The following is a 21,188-nucleotide window of genomic DNA, read 5'->3' as shown; positions in this document are numbered from 1 at the left end:
TCTGGAGCGGGATCAATTTGGAGGTGGAGGGTCCGTCATGGTCTGGGGTGGTGTGTCACAGCATCATCGGACTGAACTTGTTGTCATTGCAGACAATCTCAACGCTGTGCGTTACAGAGAAGACATCCTCCTCCCTCATGTGGTACCCTTCCTGCAGGCTTATCCTGACATGACCCTCCAGCATGACAATGCGACCAGCCATACTGCTCATTCTGTGCATGATTTCCTGCAAGACAGGAATGTCTGTTTTCTGCCATGGCCAGCGAAGAGCCCGGATCTCAATCCCATTGAGCACGTCTGGGACCTGTTGGATCGGAGGGTGAGGGCTAGGGCCATTCCGCCCAGAAATGTCCGGGAACTTGCAGGTGCCTTGGTGGAAGAGTAGGGTAACATCTCACAGCAAGAACTGGCAAATCTGGTGCAGTCCAAGAGGACGAGATTCACTGCAGTACTTAATGCAGCTGGTGGCCACACAAGATACTGACTGTTACTTTTGATTTTGACCCCCTCTTGTTCGGGGACACATTATTAGTCACATGTCTGTGGAACTTGTTCAGTTTATGTCTCAGTTGTTGAATCTTGTTATATTCATACAAATATTTACACATGTTAAGTTTGCTGAAAATAAATGCAGTTGACAGTGAGATTACTTTTTTTAATGAGTTTATATGAGCAGTCAGGAACATGTTTAATTTCAAGCAATTAAAAAAAATGTTTTATTAAGATTCTTTAATAGTAACAGATTGTAAAGCATCTTTTGGGATGCAGTGAGTTTCACACCTCCTGCAAAACACCTAGTTTAATGACAGCCAATTTACAAACACCATCTTTTTATCACTCCATTGAGCTGAATAAAGGTACAAAAGCATCTTGCTGCTGCGATTCAGGCTTTAACGGTGACATTCAGCAAAGGCCAATAAAGTGTAATTGTGTGAACAGAGAGACGTAATAAGCAGAGCATTTTCACCACATACTCTCTTGCATGCAGTTTGCCTGGTGTTCAGCTGATAAGTCTCAAATGGAAATTATACTGAGCTTATATACAGTTGAAGTAGGAAGTTTGCATACACTTAGGTTGGAGTCATTAAAACTTGATTTTCAACCACTCCACAAATTTCTTGCTAACAAACTATAGTTTTGGAAAGTCGGTTAGGACATCTACTAATTTTTCCAACAATTGTTTACAGGCAGAATATTTCACTTATAATTCACTGTATCACAATTCCAGTGGGTCAGAAATGTACATACACTAAGTTGACTGTGCCTTTAAACAGCTTGGAAAATTCCAGAAAATGATGTCATGGCTTTAGAAGCTTTTGATGGGCTAATTGACATAATTTGAGTCAATTGGAGGTGTACCTGTGGATGTATTTCAAGGCATACCTTCAAATTCACTGCCTCTTTGCTTGACATCATGGGAAAATCAAAAGAAATCAGCCAAGACCTCAGAAAAACATTGTAGACCTCCACAAGTCTGGTTCATCCATAGGAGCAATTTCCAAACGCCTGAAGGTACCACGTTCATCTATACAAACAATAGTGCACAAGTATAAACACCATGGGACCACGCAGCCGTCATACCGCTCAGGAAGGAGACGCGTTCTGTCTCCAAGAGATGAACGTACTTTGGTGCGAAAAGTGTAAGTCAATCCCAGAACAACAGCAAAGGACCTTGTGAAGATGCTGGAGGAAACAGGTACAAAAGTATCTATATCCACAGTAAAACGAGTCCTATATTGACATAACCTGAAAGGCCGCTCAGCAAGGAATTAGCCACTGCTCCTCCTCAGTGAATTTCATAAAAATAGTGAAACATTCAAAAAGTTGTCCTTTTTGGATAAAATTATACTAAATATATTCACCAAATAATTTAATTAAAACACACTGCTTTGCAATTAAGGTCTACAGTAGCCTCAACAGCACTCTGTAGGTTAGCACCATGGTGTAGCCGGAGGGCAGCTAGTTTCCGTCCTCCATTAACTTCAATACAAAACTTTGGAGGCTCATGAATCTAGTACTGAAAGCATAAACTACAGCTAGCTACAGTATCACTGCAGTGCACAAAATGTGGTAAGTAGTTGACTCAAAGACAGAGAAAGACAATAGTTTAACAGTTTTGAACAAATTCATTTCTTTAAACAATTAAGGAGAAGCAAGAGAGAGAGAGCTAGCTAGCTAGCTATAATTCATTGTATTTTTTTCACTTTCTCGCTTTCACGTAGCTAGCTACTTAGCTAGCAAATGCAGCTAGCTGGTTTAGCCTACTCAAAAACCAGGCTCACACAGTGAGGGATGCCATTTTAGCTAGCTGGCTATGGCTATCCAACACTGGAACTTTTCCAAGTCAAGGTAAGCTTTTGGTTGTGTTAAATTATTGCTACCAGGGCCCGCCAGTGTAACTACTAAACTGCTTGCTGTCTGTACACTGCACTGCATGATTGTAGCGGGTTTATACTACCGCGTTAGTTATTGTAGCTATGGTGACAATTACGTTCGCAAATATGGTGACAATTATGTAGGCTGTGTATAGAGGTTAGCGGTTATGATATGAAGGTTTGGCTTCAAAAGGTTTTTTAGCCTGGTCACAGACAGCTGATGTGTTGTGCACTGAAGTACACAAGCGAAGGGAAAAGGTGAGGAGGAGAGTGAGTAGATGTAAGAAGGAATTAACGAGCAAAGTGATCCTGCTCTTTGTATGTGGCTGCTATGAAAGTGAACTGGGTTTGCATGTGATCAGGGGTGTATTCATTCTGCCGATTCTGTTGAAAGCATTTCTTAAAAGAAAGCAAATGGATCAAAACTGGGATAAACATGTTTGTTTTTTTCCAATAGAAACTCTCATTTGCAACTGTTGAACTAATGATTACACCCTAGATCACCTAGATGGAGGCAAGAGTGTGCATGGCAGTATTGAATGTGTCACTGTCTGTCACCTTGATTATTCCTAATTTTCTCTGGATCTGTGCATCTACGTTGTAAACTTTAATTCATAGGCTAGGTTGTGGCTGGTTTAACCTAAACATATAGATGTTTAATTTAGGGGGAGGGTAATTCTTACTGAAACATGATTTAATTACCTTCAAATTACCTATAATTTTCATTCTCACAAAGTTGATAAAAACCTCACAGGAAACATTAAGGGGACCATAGTAAAACATTCTCAGAACTGTCCAGCAACCTAAACATTTACATTCCCAGAACAGGGATTCCCAGAATTTTCATTTCCATTCTCTGAATGTTTAACAAACTTTCTGTTTTACCGGTCAGGAATCTTACAAATGTTTCTACTACATATTCATCATCCCCAGAACCAACCCAACTTCGACATATGTGAAAATGGCACATTTCTATGTTTTTTTGTAAAAAAAGATAGAGGAAGATAAGTGTTTCCAATGACATCATTAACCAAACAGCACACAATTAGTAGGCAATTTAACTGTAAAACATAGAAACACACACATTTTCACATATGTTGACGTGGGTAGTGCTGGAGTTGATGAACATTTAAAAAATGGCCCTTTAATGCTTTGTTTCCAGAACCAATGGGGAGCCAAAAATGTACATTCCCACAACTTCCAAGGAACCAAATGTGCAAGCTGGGTTTCCTCAAACAGAAAGCTGCAGCAGACTGAATGTTAAAGTTGGCTGAGCTCCTATAGGGACCTATAGAGACCTATAGTTCCACAGTGAAGACTTATGCTCCTCAGAGTGACAACCTGTCAGGTTAATTGTCCATGGGGACGCTCTGAGATAAGAGAGAGCACTGACCCCCAGCGTGACTCCTGGCTTTAATGACAATGCTCCCGCTGTGGAGGGGGCCAGCGTCAAGGTTATGGGGTTAATCTGGACAGGCCAGTCACAGATTGGTTACCCCTCTCTCTCTCTCTCTCTCTCTCTCTCTCTCTCTCTCTCTCTCTCTCTCTCTCTCTCTCTCTCTCTCTCTCTCTCTCTCTCTCTCTCACTCCCCTCTCTCTATCTCTCCTGTCTCTGTCCTCAGTGGAACCTCTTTCACCTAATAATGACCATTACTCCATAACATCGTGACCCCGTCTGACACAGAGGGAGGAGACCAGCCTTTCAATTAACTTCCAACTCTTCAGCGGCAGAATGACAAGCAAGTTAATTTCACAGTGCAGCTGGTTATGGTTTCAGAGGACCTGGGGGACAGGGTGAGGGGTTAGAGGTCAGCTTTGGCATCATGCACTACTACTACTGAACCACTACTTCAAAGTCTCAGAGCGAGTGACGTCACCGATTGAAACGCTATTAGCACGCACCACCACTAACTAGCTAGCCATTTCACATCGGTTACACTGAGTTAGAATAGAAAGGAAAAACATGTCCTGTTTTTTTATTTTTTTAACCCCTTTTGTTTCCCCAGTTTCGTGGTATCCAATTTGTAGTAGTTACAGTCTTGTCTCATCGCTGCAATTCCCGTACGGACTCGGGAGAGGCAAAGGTCGAGAGCCGTGCATCCTCCGAAACACAACCCAACTGCACTGCTTCTTAACACAACGCACATCCAACCAGTGTGCACTGCGCCCAGCCCGACACAGGAGTCGCTAGTGCGCGATGAGACAAGGATATCCTTGCTGGCCAAACCCTCCCTAACCCGGACAACGCTAGGCCAATTGTGTGTCGCCCCATGGACCTCCCAGTCACAGCCGGCAGCGACATAGCCTGGGCTCGAACCCAGAACCTCTAGTGGCACAGGTAGCACTTAGACCACTGCACCACCCAGGAGTTCGGGTCATTGTCCTGTTGAAAATCAAATGATAGTCCCACTAAGCGAAAACCAGATAGGATGGCATATCGTTGCAGAATGCTGTGGTAGCCATGCTGGTTAAGTGTGCCTTGAATTCTAAATAAATCACTGACAGTGTCACCAGCAAAGCACCCCCACACCATCACACCTCCTCCTCCATGCTTCACGGTGGGAACCACACATGTGGAGATCATCCGTTCACCTACTCTGCGTCTCACAAAGACACAGCGGTTGGAACCAAAAATCTCAAATTTGGACCATAGGACAGATGTCCACTGTTCTAATGTCCATTGCTCATGTTTCTTGGCCCAAGGATGTCTCTTCTTCTTATTTGTGTCCTTTAGTAGTGGTTTCATTGCAGCAATTCGACCATGAATGTCTTATTCATGCAGTCTTCTCTGAACAGTTGATGTTGAAATGTGTCTTTACTTGATCTCCGTGAAGCATTTATTTGGGCTGCAATCTGAGGTGCAGTTATTCTAATGAATGTATCCTCTGCAGCACAGGTAACTCTGGTTCTTCCTATCCTGTGGCGGTCCTCATGCGAGCCAGTTTCATAATAGCGCTTGAAGGTTTATGCGACTGCACTTGAAGAACAAACATTTGTTCTCAACAGACTCGTCCACAGAACGGTTACACTCAAATAAATACATTGAGGGAGTTTGATTAACGGGCGTGAACGGGTAAAAGCGGTGAGAGACCACCCTTCTCAAATCAGAACGTTCCAAAGTTAACCCTGTTCATTAATCAAATGCCCTCATTAGCACAGCAACCTCTATTTAACTAGGCCGGTCAGTTAAGAACAAATTCTTATTTACGACAGCCTACCCCAGCCAAAACCTAACCTGCACGACACTGGGCCAATTCGGCGCCACCCTATGGTACTCCCAATCACAGACAGTTGTGATACAACTGGAATCAAACCAGGGTCAGTAGGCACACTCCTAGCACTGAGATGCAGTGCCTTATACTGCTGCACCACTCAAGAGGTACACTGCTCTTCAGGTACAAAGCTCTCATCTGAACGGGAGTTTGAGGATTATTTTATACATTATACAGGTTAGCCACTAATTACAGTGCCACAAGAAACACTGACGAAAACTTTCACATTCATTTTTTGTCTGAAACTCCTTAGTATTGCCTTTGCTGGCATCAATATGTAGGTACATACTGCCACTCATGGATAGGGATATAACGACATCTAGTGTGCAAATATGATTCTGCATTTTGATGTTATTTCTTTTTTGCAACCTTGTTACGTCAAGCCATTTATGTTGCTCGTAGGGTTCCGTCGTTTACTCACGTAAGCGCGCATGTGCACAACGAAAGGTGAAGCAGATAGACGGCATTCGAGCTAAAGTTAGGTCAAGGATAAACACCGATAAGACCTATTGATCTTTTCAACGTATTTTATTGATTCGTGTTTGCAAGAAGGGGATATTCTTCAACGAATTTAATTAAGGTAAATATATTACATTTATTGTCAGAGACTAAACTACTATAAATCGGCCAACGTAGAGCTAGCTAGTACGTTAGCTGTGTGGTCTTGCCCCTCAGTAAATTTGTTTTTACTTTCGATATTCAGAGTTTGCTCGTCAATAGCTCTCAGACGGAGTAATGGGATGATGATAGGATATATTGACAATCAGATGATGTTAGAGAGCACTTTCCTTAACAGAGAAGGAGGCATTATGCTGATTTCTGGCGCTCAGGTGTTTTAGGGCCAGTCGTAAAAGTGCAATATTGGGGATTGAATGTAAACAAAATATACGTTTTTACATTCCCTTTCAGGAGGGTTAGCCCTATATGCAGATTACACACTACATATGGCCTCATTTGAATTACTTAGCTCTAACTACTAAGAGTGCTATATTTGAACCATTTTTTAAATGTATTTAAGCTTTATTTAACTAGGTAAGTCAGTTAAGAACAAATTCTTATTTGCAATGACGGCCTATCGGGGAACACTGGGTTAACTGCTTTGTTCAGGGGCAGAAGGACAGATTTTTACCTTGTCAGCTCTAACCACTAGGCTACCTGCCGTCTCTATGTAAACTGAAAATAAATTAACTGCAGTTTGTCGAGCAGGGGTGTATTCATTAGTTGGATTCTGTTGCAAAACATTTGGTCTGTTGGGAAACATAGCTGGGAGAAGGTGGAAGGAACCATGTGGACTTCACTCCACTTTAGAGCATGGAAGAATTGATCATTTATAGTTGTGAAGCTTGTGCCAAACACTTTACAGACTATTCAGATTGGAATGGTCAGGAAACCATACAGTACTTACTGTCTTTGCCATAACATTAAAATGAACCACAAATTCCATTTAAGAACCCAACTTATTGTATGTCATGTTGCAAGAGCATTTGGAGTAAACTGTTTCTGTTGCAAAACATTTTGCAACAGAATCTGACCAATGAATACACCACAGTTCTCACTTTTTAGTTAGCTAACATTAGCTGTCTAGCTAGCTAACATTCCCTACAGTCCTGCTGTACCCTGTTATGTAATGTTGTGGCAGCTATGTCGTCTGAAATAGTTGTCAATGAGCACTACGTGACGGTACTACGGGCTAAGGTAGATACAGGATATTCTGAATTGTGATTCAAATGATTTGTAGCCAGCTAGTTAGCCTGTTGACAGTCAACTGCTGTTAGTTTTGAGATATTTAGCTTGATGATCAGTTTATGCACCCACTTTCAGTGTTTTGTGTCTAATGAGATTTATGCAGTTGGTTAATTTATTACTTTGTCTTTTGCAGTTTTGCAAGTGAATAACAGAAGAGGGAGAGGCCCAACAGGATGGCCAGTGTAAGTCTATTTGACATAGACTTCGAGATTTGATCAGAATGCTTGTGTCGTGTGTGTGTCCTGATGGGGATGTTCCTTCTCTGTTCCTCAGGTGCTCTGTAGCAGAGCCAGGCTGGTGACTTACCTGCCAGGGCTTCATGTACTGGTCCGACGGATTGCTGGAACCAACCAGAGAACATTCTCTGGTGCTGGATCATCTGGCTCTGATGAGCCTCGTGTAGCCATCACACCCCCTGACCTTGGTAAGTGCAGACCTCTAATCACAATGATGAAACTGAAGTTGCCTGAATGTGAACGTCGTATACCAACTGTCTGTTATTCAGAAGGTGTGTGAATCAATTGGATCAACTTCTTGTTAAATTATGTCTCATTGTCAGGACCCAGGACAGTTTGGCCAGATGATAGTATGGGTCCGTTCGGGCCTCAGGACCAGCGCTTCCAACTGCCAGGTAACTCAGGCTTTGACTGCCACCTGGAAGGCACAGCAGAACAGAAGATTAATGGCCCAGTTCACCGGACAGTCCCCGACTTGCTGACTGCTCCCTCCAGCGGCGAGAGGCATGAGTTCATTCTTGCCCAATTTGTCGGCGAGTTCCAAGTAAGTGTGATTGGTTTCACAATTGACATACATTTCTTCTGGTGAAAATGTTTTTGGTTTTCTGAGCAACGTTCCATGATTGTTTGTCTTAGGGGAAAGAGGCTGATCCCCTGGAACAAATGGTCAACAGAGCAGAACAGTACTTTGATAACTCCAATGTAGAGTGTGCGATACAGTCTTGCCCTGAGCTGCTGAAGAAAGGTATATATATGATTGTTTTCCTTTCACCAAACAGATATAGCCCTATGTGAGCAGTCTTACTTTCTGTAAAAATGCACAACATACAGTGCATTCAGAAAGTATTCAGACCCATTCCCCACATGTTATCCTCATTCTAAAATTGATTAAATGCATCTTTTTCCTCCTCAATCTACACACAATACCCCATAATGACAAAGCAAAAACAGTTTTTAGAAATGATTGAAAATTGATTAAAATGAATAAAAACAGATACCTTATTTACATAAGTATTCAGACCCTTTGCTATGAGACTCGAAATTGTGCTCAGGTGCATCCTGTTTCCATTGATCATTCTTGAGATGTTTCTTCAACTTGATTGGAGTCCACCTGTGGTAAATTCAATTGATTGAAAATGTTTTGGAAAGGCACACACCTGACTATATAAGATCCCACAGTTGACAGAGCATGTCAGAGCAAAAACGAGCCATGAGGTCAAAGGAATTGTCCGTTGAGCTCCGAGATAGTATTTTATTAAGGCACAGATCTGTGGAATGTTACCAAAAAATGTCAGCAGCGTTGAAGGTCCCCAAGAACAGTGGTCTCCGTCATCCTTAAATTAAAGAAATTTGGAACCACAAAGACTCTTCCTAGAGCTGTCATCCCGCCCAAACTGAGCAATCGGGAGAGAAGGGCCTTAGTCAGGGAGGTGACCAAGAACCCGATGATCATTTTGACAGTTTCCAGAAGGACAACCATCTCTGCAGCACTCCACCAATCAGGCCTTTATGGTAGAGTGGCCAGACCTCAATTAAAGGCACATTCCAGCCCGCTTGGAGTTTGCCAAAAGGCTCCTAAAGGACTCTGACCATGAAAACAAGATTGTCTGATCTAATGAAGCCAAGATTGAACTATTTGGCCTGAATGCCAAACACCATGTCTGGAAGAAACCTGGCAATGGTGGTGGTGGCAGCATCATACTGTGGGGATGTTTTTCAGCGGCAGGGACTGGGAGACTAGTCAGGGTCGAGGGAAAGATGAACGGAGCAAAGTACAGATAGATCCTTGATGAAAACCTGCTCCAGAGCGCTCAGAAATTCAGACTGGGGCAAAGGTTCACCTTCCAACAGGACAACAATCCTAAGCACACAGCCAAGACAATGCAGGGGTGGCTTCGGGACAAGTCTCCGAATGTCCTTGAGTGGCCCAGCCAGAGCCCGAACTTGAACCCGATCAAACATCTCTGGAGAGACCTGAAAATACTTGTGCGGAGACGTTATCCATCCAACCTGACAGAGCTTGAGAGGATCTGCAGTGAAGAATTTGAGAAACTCCGAAAATACAGCTGTGCAAGATGTGGAAAAAGTCAAGGAGTCTGAATACTTTCCAAATGCACTGTAAAAGCAGACACTGATCCTGCTACACACAATATCTGGCACATTGTTATACTTTCAAACTTGTTGATATACTTTGTCTATGTGTTTACTATGTCCACATCTTAAATGGGGAATGGATAGGGGAAAAAGAGGTGAAAGCGTTTACTTACCTCTTCATGTGTTTGTGAGATTGATGTTGAGATTCTACATGTATCCAGTAGAGGGGGCTCAAACACTAAAGGAATGTACATCATGTATGAGCATAATAACTCTTGGTGTGATGGTCATGTATCGTTTTTGACCATGCATGTTCTCCCCATGTGTTTGCAGATTTTGAGTCAATGTTCCCTGAGGCCCCTAACAACGGCATGACGGTTGTCACGGTGACCCAGAAAACTCAGAACGACATGACAGCGTGGTGTGAGGAGGTGGACAAAGAGAGGGAGTTGATGCTAGACAAAGTGAGTTGGTGTCACAACACCGTGGGTACTTTTACCCATAGCATATGAACAACATGAACTGTCTGTCAGAACCATTGAAGACAATTCTGACCCTTTTTTCCCCCTTTTTTCTTCTTTTTTGTTAACTGTCTGAAGTTGTAAGGAGTTATGAGTTGCTGGTGTATGGCACATGTATATTTTAACCTAGTCTGCTTTCCTCTGAGAACTACATTTAAGGAATTGAAAGGATTCAACTGTACATAATCTTTCAGACTCAATGCCTCTAAGTATTAGCAAGTACCTATTTTGTTTATGATAATGGGGTTGTGCATTACATATTCCCAATCCCAGCATTACAATAGAAGACTTCTGTTAGTAGTCTTGAGTGTGTGGGTGAGGGCATTGCGTGTTAGAGCAGGGCTTGTTTGTGACATTGTGTGTTATTCACCGTCTGGTTAACATGCCCTTGGTTGAGAATCGCTCTAATTGTACCGCTGACCCCCTTGACTGCACTCATTTACTACACCCTGACACGCACCCTCCTCTCCCATCCCAGCAATAGGCTAGATCTCTGCAACAGCATGTGTTGCGTGTTGCCATCTTTGATGGTGACATTATTACCAATAACAATGTGTTTGAACAGATGGTCTCTTTTGTATCTGAAAAAAAATATATACATATAGCAAGCAGGAATCTCCACACGTTTGCAGTTAACAACACAATCAGAATGTTGGTCACTATCACACATGTTTGTATCAGTACACAATTGGAATGCTTGAATGGAAAATAAAAATCAAATCAATTGTCGAAGGTAAATTTATTGTTGCGTTGTTCTGTTGCAGTTTGTTGCCGGTGCCAAGGAAATCTGTTATGCCCTGAGGACAGAAGGCTTCTGGGCTGACTTCATAGACCCATCCTCAGGCCTGGCAGTAAGAAGTGACTAAAATGGTTGCTTAAGGATTAGTACTATGCGACAGGAATAGTTATTTCTGTAATATTTTATGAACAGTACATACAGTTGTGAGACAGGGATGGCAGCTGTGTGGTCTTTTTGACGATTTTAAATGGATTTATATTTATTCAACTTAAATCTTATCAAAACAAGCAGTATTCGGATCTTTTCCCATGTGTTTGTTTCCTCCAGTTCTTTGGGTCGTACACCAACAACACACTGTTTGAGACCGACGAGAGGTACCGTAACCTGGGCTTCAGCATCGAGGACTTGGGCTGCTGCAAAGTCATCCGCCATGCATTGTGGGGGACGCATGTTTTCGTGGGGACAGTTTTCACCAGCGCACCTCCCCATAGTCTTATCATGAAGAAGCTGCAAGGGAACTAAACCTGAATGATGGGAGAGTGTCTGGTATGTGGTTGCTATTAAACTTTGACGTGTCAAGGCTCTTGACACAGCCCTTAACTACTATTTGCTTTTTCTTTGTACTTCACATTTGTATAGAAACCTTCAAAATAGTATGCTACACCGATATTGTGAAATACCCACAACCATGATTCCCGACAGTTGTACCATGATAATATATTTATTTTCAACATCTCTATCTGTTCCTTTAGTGTATTGTGGTTGGCCTGATTTAAAAGGGTCTCTCTTGCAAAATAGATTTTATCTCAATGAGATTTAGCTGTATAAATAAAAGTTAAATTGAATGTAAAATAGAAGGTGGATGAAAAATCCACTCACATTGTCTTTGGGTATTTTTTTTCTTTTCATGATGTGGTAAGTGACACTGCTTCTTCAAAGTCCAATATCTTGGACTTGACTGCTGACATATAAAATATATTGTGACTGTATTAACAATGGACAAAAAATATATATAGTTTGAGTGGATTTCCCCATTAAGGGTGGATTGACTCTGCCCAGATGAGATTTTCATAGTAGAATCAATCCTGCAGCTAGATAAGAAAAACATGGGGACCTGCTGCTGCCCTTGACTTGGGTTGAGAAACCCCCATTTTTATCAAAAGGTAAGAATTTAGCTTTTCTGATGTCATGAGGTTAATCTCAAAAGCTCTTATTTGATCCGCGTTGCCTTCAGAATAGAGACCTCATGTCTTGTTCACAGGTCCTGAGATCCAGTTAACCCTTGAATCCTTGAATATTGTACTTGTGACTGTAATAAATGCACTTGTCTAGAAGAGAGGGGCAGCACTTGTCTCTGTCACATTACAATATTAACTGTTTTTAAAAGGGTCTGTGATTCTTGTGGCAGCTTTTGTCCTGAGGTCCACACATTAAATGCAATAAAACACATCACCTTTTCAGTGGTCAGTTCTTTCTGGGAGAAGAGAAGCAGGGATTGTTGAAGTGACCTTCATTTAAATGGATAAATCGGTGTTGAGGGGAGATATGAAATAAACATGTACAAAAAAAGTTTACATTTGAAATTATTTGACCTAATGACCCACATCCCTCCTTGACTGTAGCAGGCACATGTTTGAACTTGATAAGCTAAAATGAGCATGTCTCAGTTTGGGCTATTGTATAGGGAGTCACCAGTGGTAGAAGTGAATGTCTCTGGGGTACTGTTTAACATGTATTGTATTATCCTCTACTGTGCCAGGTAAAGCACTGCAGATGGGTCCGCTGTCACAGTAACTCAAATGAATTGTAGTTGTACCTTCTGGAAATGATGCTGATAGATTCTCTATCCTCATTCTTGGAGTACAAATGTTGTGCCAGAAAACCAAACCCTACCAAACAGGCTGTTCCACAAAATGCACTTGATCATCTTTTTAGGGATATTTACAAACACTCAACATGGGCGTGACCAAGTAAGTAGGCCTAAGATGAGTGAACATGACCTAGTACAACTGAATTCTCACACTTCCTCGACAATGATGAGGTCACACAGGGTTTAGAGTTCACTAGCTTCTCTTTACACTGAGCATGTAGATACATGGAGGAGACCATTCATTCCTGCTCCACTTAGCCCTACTGCTGTACCTTTCCATGCAGTGATATAGTGCCTATTTATTCAGTTTGTCCTGTAGAGACCGTGTCTTGGTGAAAAGTATGGTACCTATCAGATAAAGACTCATAACAGAAGCTCTAACATGTCTAATCATTTAAATATTTCCCACTCACTTTCCTCAGCAGCACTTTTAGATAAATGGTGGTAAAAAAAATAAGTTGTAAATCTGTTACACAGTAAGATATTCTCTATGATGAGCTGGTAAGCAAGATCATATGATAAGATTATCTCAACATCAACTCAGTAACTGGGAAGCACATATTTAGTGCAGTTTACAATGTCCTTAGAGAGGACTTAAATAGGACCAGTGTACTAATAGTGCCAAGGCATGCAAGAGTGGTTGAGATTGAATAAGAGTGCACTGCTCCAACCAGTGGTCTCTGTGGTGTTTATCACAGCAGGCTGCAAACTCTGTTGGCCAACACCCAGTGTTCTTATAAGACCGACAAGGTCAAGGGTTGCGGTGCTGTGACCTGGACATAATGTACTTGTCACGTGGGTTAACACCATAGACTAGATTTCCTGATGTTCTATAGTAAGTTAAAGATTAGCTTTTTTTAAGGAACTGGGCGTTTATAACAAAATCACTATGTTTTATCTAACTCTTATTGTCTCCCAGATACAGTACTTAGTGATTTCACAGAGTGTTTGTTGTCTGGAAAGCTCAGGGGTGAATGTTCATAGAGTTTGCGTGTGTTGTAAAATGAGTTCAAACAGATGTTAATGTAAACAGGCTCTGTGAACACAATGTACCGCCATGAAACAGCAAGGGGAATATTAGTGTCTAACTAATAATGTAAGCAGAAGAAAGACTCAAGACTAAACATTTAGAAAAGGCTGAGAAAATGTGTGCAATGTAGGTTTATAAATCACTTTAAAGTCCCATATTTCCCAGCCAGGTTAATCTAACCAAATCAAACCATTCACTCCAAAGACAAGCACCATATGCATTGCATTACCACAAAGGTCAGGGAATAGTCACAATGTCTACTGAACTCAGATACTTAGAAACCCCTGTATAGTGTGTTGTGTGACCTAACCAGGGTAGATGTGATTGTGTGTTTGAGATATGGTTCCAGAACAAGGGGCTTTACTAATCAGGCTATCCAGGCTAGACATCGTGGCAGGGGGGCTGCCTCAGCATCAAACAACTGTGCGTGTGACCGTCACGAGTGGAGAGAGACCAGACAACAGCCTGGAAGCATTGAGTCTGTCTGGAATCTGGTTCCATGTTGGAGGTATCATTTGAGCCTCTTTACATGTTTGGGATCTTGGGTCATGCCTCAGTGACCGCTGATTGACATGGCTCTCTATTGGCTCTAATTGGATCTGAATGAACAAGATGTTTTTCTGTGTTACATTTACATGGTCGCTACAGACAATTGTTGAAACTTCTGCAACAAAGAACCCTTTTGTTAGATTTTTCTCCTTGGAGAAAAGGGATGTCTATCCCAAATTATTGCATCTTCTTCAGTGGATACAGATGATTTGTTTGTATATGAAATAGAAAAATATTGGAATGATATTATTGATATTTCTTGGGACCCCTGCACTCCGGCTAATGCTTAAAATGTGTAAACCAATTGGCTTAGAAACACACAGTCAACTTATTGTCTTTGTAACAGGTGTTACATTCTGGGTTTTCAAAGCCACGCCTGGGTGTGGACCCCAGACTCCACACAATTGTGAAAAGGATTACAGAAGAACATCCTAAAAACTGCAGAAATGTTCTGGAATGTTCTGCTTCCAGTACTAATTCCAGAATTATGGAAGTAACCATCACCTCATGGGCCGAGTTCTTGGGTTAGTTTATCTCAAATCAGCCAGTGAGGGGTTAACTGTTGAAGCAGGGCCCTATGCTGCTGACAGATAAGGCTGTACACAACAATTAGGTAACATCCCAGGCAGGCTGCAAGACAAAGATGTGGAGATGGCGGGCCAGCGTCAGACAGCAAACAAGTTAATCTAGTTGTACAATTCACATCACTCAACTCATAAAAAGTCTGTTGCTTTTGGAAGGTCGCAAACCAACGCCTCAGAGGTTTTTCTCTCGCATTCTCATCCCTATGTAGGCCTACCCACTGAGGTTTGTGTCTGTCAGTCTAACAGATAAGTCTAGGTTCAAATACATGTCTTTTCCACCTTCTGCTTTCAGCTCCAATGCTAGCCAAGGTTTTGCATGTGTCAACCTTTCTTTTCTCTCCCTTTTTGTCATTTTGAGGACTGCTGCTATTGTCTTGAAGGAATATTGCTGATAAAGTCTTTGAGGTATAGTGAGTCAGGTCATTATGTTTTTACATTACCTTTCCCCACCACTGAGACTCACTCACAGTAACCATGGGGTCGGTGTAAATATTCTACATGTGGATGAGAACGTTTGGAAAGTTTTGGTCTCAGTTTCCTGTCTGAAGAATGGAGGTTGAGTTGTGAGTGATGGGGGGGTGTTATTATCATTTCCTAAAGTTTGACTCCCTCCTTAGAATGACATTATTAAGTAAATATGAATGGCAGACAGGACCAAACGACCGACCGACCTACCTACCTACCTACCAGTCTTGTTGTCGACAGGAGCAATTCAGATCAGCTCATATCACCGACAGACAGGGAAAAGCTGTCTGTCGGTGATATGAGCTGATCTGAATTGCTCCTGTTGACAACAAGACTGATCTGAAACTGTTTACATGTGGGGGTTTAAGCACATGCAGGCAGAATGTATCACAATAATTAATATTGTAAGGGGGAAATTAGCAGCATTAATATTTAATTAAGGTTGATATCTAGGTCAGACTGGTTACTTGTTAGTTTGCATAAAGAATGAATAATTAACATCAAACCTGACTCCAAAAGCAATGGTCCTTTCTTCAAGGAATTTCATTCATTCAATTCCGACATTCAATTGAAATGATCACAGAAATCTTTAGCTTATTTAGGAGACACCATTAATCAACTCTATCACACAAACTGAAATTCAACACATGGGCTCTGTACACACAGATTGTACAACTGATCTACAACGTATTGGCACAACGGTTGTGATACAAAATATTTTTTCTTCAAAATAATTACACAAACATTGTGGAAATAACATAGGCTGTGTAACCATTTTTGTGTGGACAAACTCTCGGTTGTATGAAAAACATATCAGTTGTATCCAGAGATTGACGCTGGTTCAAGGAACAGAACCGAAAACCAAAAAGTAACGCAATTTTTAGAGAAGCAGAAACAGAACCAGGAACGAGCATGGGAACCAGTTAATAACATTATTTTTACATTCCAGGCATTTTTTTTGTCCCACAAAAAAATGCAACAAATCGCCTATGCAAAGTCCTCACTCAGAAGCGTATCCCAGTGCCTGCCAGCCTGCCTGCTGAAAGTCTTCCAGTGTGTATGTATGCTACCTGCCCCTTCCCCTCTGAAGTATAGTTTACTGTAGCCTACTGACATTATGATTCCGAAATAAAATATGGGACAAAGATGTTTGATTAGAAATGAATGGATTACATTTTTTATGCTATTTAAGGATACTATAGTTATCATGTTTCATATTGGATTTGTTAACTACAATGAGACATGTTTTATTTAAATTCTGGTGCCGCTGTGCACACACAAGCTTGTTAGCGAGCTAGATAGCTAACTCTGGTCTAACGTTAAGCCAACTCTGAAGTTCAAAGACATTCAAAAGGACTTTTCACACGGCATTGTTCTTAGCCCCAGGCTATCTCATCCCTAGGCTAAGACTGGCCTTGGTCTAGTTTATCCTGTGTTCACACAAGCATTTGTTAACCCTGGGCTAAAGTGCGGTGTGAACGCGCCTAAAATTCCTTCGTAGAAGTTGCTCCTCTGTAGGTATAATTATGTGTGGGCCTAATTCAGATAATGCATGTCATAACAACAATATGCCCAGTGCTGCAAGCCAATACTCCTCCTACACCCTCTCTACCTCTCTCCCCACCCGCAAAATTGTGACAAACAGGCGCCAAAGAACAGCTGCAAAAACATACAGCATGCAGTCAGTCGTAAGACATCAGAGCTTGCTAAATGTATTGTTTACTGAGTCAGGGTGAGTGCTCAGCCAGGTCAGGAGGATGTACCTGATTGCAGGGAGTGGGAAAGCTGTGTCACAAAGTCTGTCCACTTAAAACAACAATGGAGAACAAAACTATCCATAACTCATCATTTCCTATTTTATTAACTGTCTTTACTCGACTGCATTCATTCAAATTGTCCTGAATCCATTTGAAAAGCTATGTCGGTACCTCATCTGCATTATACTAATGTACAATAGCAGATTTTCATTCACATCCCCAGAACCAGTAATCCTGTTCCAGGTTTCAAACCCTAACCCCACGACATGTCCATGCTACGCCACGCCCACAGGCGTTCATTTCTTCTCTGCAATGAGTCTGGATCTGAGTACCTCCTCAACCCTTCACCGAATGCAAACACATTCGGCGCCGTCTGATTGGTCCAGAAACCGATGGGTTGGGCCAGAGCCAGAACACACGTGGGTAAAGCTACAGTTTGAAAATGTGTCATTGGCTATGATACTCTGATTGGTTAGAGACGATCCAATCGACTATTGTTTTGTGCAACACCCCCGTGTCCGTCGTCACCACAAACGACTTCAATGATGGCAGTCTCAGACTAAAGTATGTAGCGAACGATAGAGCAGTGGAAGAATTTAGTGTGAGTCATCAGGCTACCTAACCCTAGCTTCATGTCCACATCCCAACTCTATCCTAACCCTAGCTTCATGTCCACATCCCAACTCTATCCTAACCCTAGCTTCATGTCCACATCCCAACTCTATCCTAACCCTAGCTTCATGTCCACATCGCAACTCTATCCTAACCCTAGCTTCATGTCCACATCCCAACTCTATCCTAACCCTAGCTTCATGTCCACATCCCAACTCTATCCTACCCTAGCTTCATGTCCACATCCCAACTCTATCCTAACCCTAGCATCATGTCCACATCCCAACTCTATCCTAACCCTAGCTTCATGTCCACATCCCAACTCTATCCTAACCCTAGCTTCATGTCCACATCCCAACTCTATCCTAACCCTAGCTTCATGTCCACATCCCAACTCTATCCTAACCCTAGCTTCATGTCCACATCCCAACTCTATCCTAACCCTAGCTTCATGTCCACATCCCAACTCTATCCTAACCCTAGCTTCATGTCCACATCCCAACTCTATCCTAACCCTAGCTTCATGTCCACATCCCAACTCTATCCTAACCCTAGCTTCATGTCCACATCGCAACTCTATCCTAACCCTAGCTTCATGTCCACATCCCAACTCTATCCTAACCCTAGCTTCATGTCCACATCCCAACTCTATCCTAACCCTAGCTTCATGTCCACATCCCAACTCTATCCTAACCCTAGCCTCAACCCTAACCCCAGACCAAATTCCAGATAGAGACCTACTAGTGGTCCCAGTCAGACAAAGTGTAGCCAGTGAGAGAAACCTGCTACTACCCTCAATCAGCCACATTGTAGCCAGAGCAATCCCAGAGCTGACCAAGGCCAGGACTGGTGCTCTGTCTTTTCATTCACATCACCACAACCACTTAATCATGTTAGTCCTACACGCCTGGATTTTCATGAAGACACAGATTAGCACAGGGATTTGTAATGAACATGACTTTGTCTTGGGCAGACAAAAGCAAACAACTTACACAACATACAGAAAGGGTGCTTCTGGGAAAGCTGCGGTGCGGGAGTCGTGGGTCTAGACTAGAGTGCTTTGCTTCATGGAACATAGTTGGATCAGTAGAGCAAAGGTGTGTGTTGCCAAATGGGAGGATAGGCATTAAAAGTACATCTATTTTTGTGATTCCCTTCCATGCCAACCAGTCTTCTCTTTTTCTTTTCTGAGAATCAGGTGTTGAAAGTTAGCTCTGTCCTTTCCCTTTACTGTAAAGGGGCCGGGGGACCCCATCCATCTTTCAGGCTAGCTCTTCGACAACTTGTCATGACTCAGAATCCCCATAAGGCGTCTAAAACAGTCACACCTCCTGGGTCACCTCCAAACCAGAAACAACTTCCATAAATATGTTGGGGTTTTGCACAACATGCTTCCTTATTGTCAGTGTCTTCCTCTGGAGAAGAGCTCACACTTACATCAATATCCACTGATTGTTTCCGCGGTTACGCCCAGCAACATCTATTGCTGTCCTCTTTTACCCTGTTCCCACGGTTATGTCTCTGTTTATAGAAGTTCTTATCTTCAAAACGGTCAATCTTTTGACATCTTATACCTTACACTGGTGGCCTACACCACACTAATGCTTCCTATATGGTAAGTAGTATTTACAGGGACAAATCAGGGTGGTATATCTTTAGGGCCTGGGCTGTTCACTGATAATTCTAACATGCACCACATTCATTCTTTGATTTAAACATTCGATGAGCCAGACTCTTGTGAAACAATTCATGGTTTTCATTGACCTTTTTATGTTCCTTTTATCAGTGGTCTGATCTGGCGTTACTACAGACCAGGGTTCATTCCAGGGCTGTGCCAAACCCGCCCGTGGCCAGGAGTCCTATAGGACGGCGCACAATTGGCCCAGCGTCGTCAGGGTTAGAGGAGGCTTTGGCCGGGGGGGGGGGGGGATTTCCTTGGCTAATCACGCCCTAGCGACACCTTGTGGCAGGCCGGGTGCCTGCAGGCTGACCCCATCGTCAGTTGAACAGTGTTTCCTCTGACACATTGGTGCGGCTGGCATCCGGGTTAAGCTGGTGGGTGTTAAGGAGCACGGTTAGGCGGTCATGTTTCGGAGTACGGATGACTCCACCTTCGCCTCTCCCGAGGCCGAGGAGTTGCAGCGATGACACAAGATCGAAATTGGGGAGAGAATAAATAAGATGTAAGATTGTGCTGGTCATGACATCAACTATATAAATATGAGAAGGAGTTGGAGGAAAACCTGTGGTGACCTAGGAGCATGTCAATCACTGCTGGTGGTGTTTGCTTTGATCAATGTTTCCTATAATGCAATGCGGTCCTCTGATGCTTCATGAGTAGACCACAGAACACACACAGATTACACTTTTTTTTCTATATAAAACAATGTCTGCAGAAAAGCCAACACACACTCACAAACGCACGCTCACACATGCATAGCAATTGGATCAAATGAACATTCATACAAGGTAGTATCCTAAAACTCTGTCCATTTTCAGAGTCACAAGCACTGTGCCTAGCTCCACTATCACCCTCTTACCAGGTTATGCCATGTGTAGGCTACTTTATCAGTGACCATTACCAATGGCAACCACTTGTTTCAATGTACAGGAATCCACAGAGAGCCTATGCTGGGTTGTGTTCCCTGCAGTGAGAGGACTTGATGTGTTTGCAGATACTGTACCTCTTCCCTGAGAATCCTCTGTAAGGGTCATTACAATCTCAGCCGGTCGAAGCTGAACAGGATATGCAGCCATGCCCTCATACAATGAGGGTCATTCTTCAAACCCTGCCTTCGCCAACCAGGCATTCAACAACCAGGCCTGAAACTGCACTCAATCGCAATCACTAAAAACATGTTACGGCTCATCTGCAAAGTTAGCTTTGCTGGTGATGACAGGTTACTTTTTCTGGTCATTGTTTTGATACGTTTGAGCTGTGGTTTGAGCTATGTTTTGAGGATTAACATATTCTAGGTTTTTTCCTGTTGTTGCACAACAAGCATCTTCAATCTAAGAGTTCAACCTCTCTGTGAAGGACACGTATATCTGAGTACTGAAAAATAGAGAAACGCCTTTCCCACACTCTCTCTCACAGGTCACCTTTAAATTACCACCCCGCAGTTCCTGAGGTAAAAGAGAGAGGCTAATCCCTTTGGATGAAAAGGATTGGAAATTACACTGTAGGGTCTAAAGCCTGAGAATGCTATTGCTGTTTTGGCTGCCCTGAGAGGAGAAGCCAAAAAGGCAAAAAAGAACAAGACATTTTTCTCCCACTGATTGCCATGCATTAGGTTGTTTCAAGATTTTTTCCTAAGAATCCAGCTACCACAGACGCC

The 21,188-nt window shown here is 42.5% G+C and overlaps 1 protein-coding gene across 1 annotated transcript; it reads left to right on the top strand.

Annotated features, from left to right (window-relative positions):
- Nucleotides 1-6,065: 6,065 nt before the first annotated feature.
- Nucleotides 6,066-12,432, top strand: LOC124042909 (cobalamin trafficking protein CblD-like). The gene is made up of 8 exons (XM_046361046.1): nucleotides 6,066-6,227; nucleotides 7,527-7,575; nucleotides 7,667-7,817; nucleotides 7,953-8,173; nucleotides 8,266-8,374; nucleotides 10,057-10,187; nucleotides 11,009-11,095; nucleotides 11,311-12,432. The coding sequence occupies exons 2-8, from the start codon at nucleotides 7,567-7,569 to the stop codon at nucleotides 11,503-11,505; spliced, it is 903 nt and encodes a 300-aa protein (XP_046217002.1). The 5' UTR covers nucleotides 6,066-6,227; nucleotides 7,527-7,566; the 3' UTR covers nucleotides 11,506-12,432.
- Nucleotides 12,433-21,188: the final 8,756 nt, after the last annotated feature.

This window comes from Oncorhynchus gorbuscha, linkage group LG09 (genome assembly GCF_021184085.1).
Source record: "Oncorhynchus gorbuscha isolate QuinsamMale2020 ecotype Even-year linkage group LG09, OgorEven_v1.0, whole genome shotgun sequence".
Lineage (NCBI taxonomy): Eukaryota > Metazoa > Chordata > Actinopteri > Salmoniformes > Salmonidae > Oncorhynchus > Oncorhynchus gorbuscha.
This window is presented reverse-complemented; position numbering and strand designations above follow the sequence as displayed.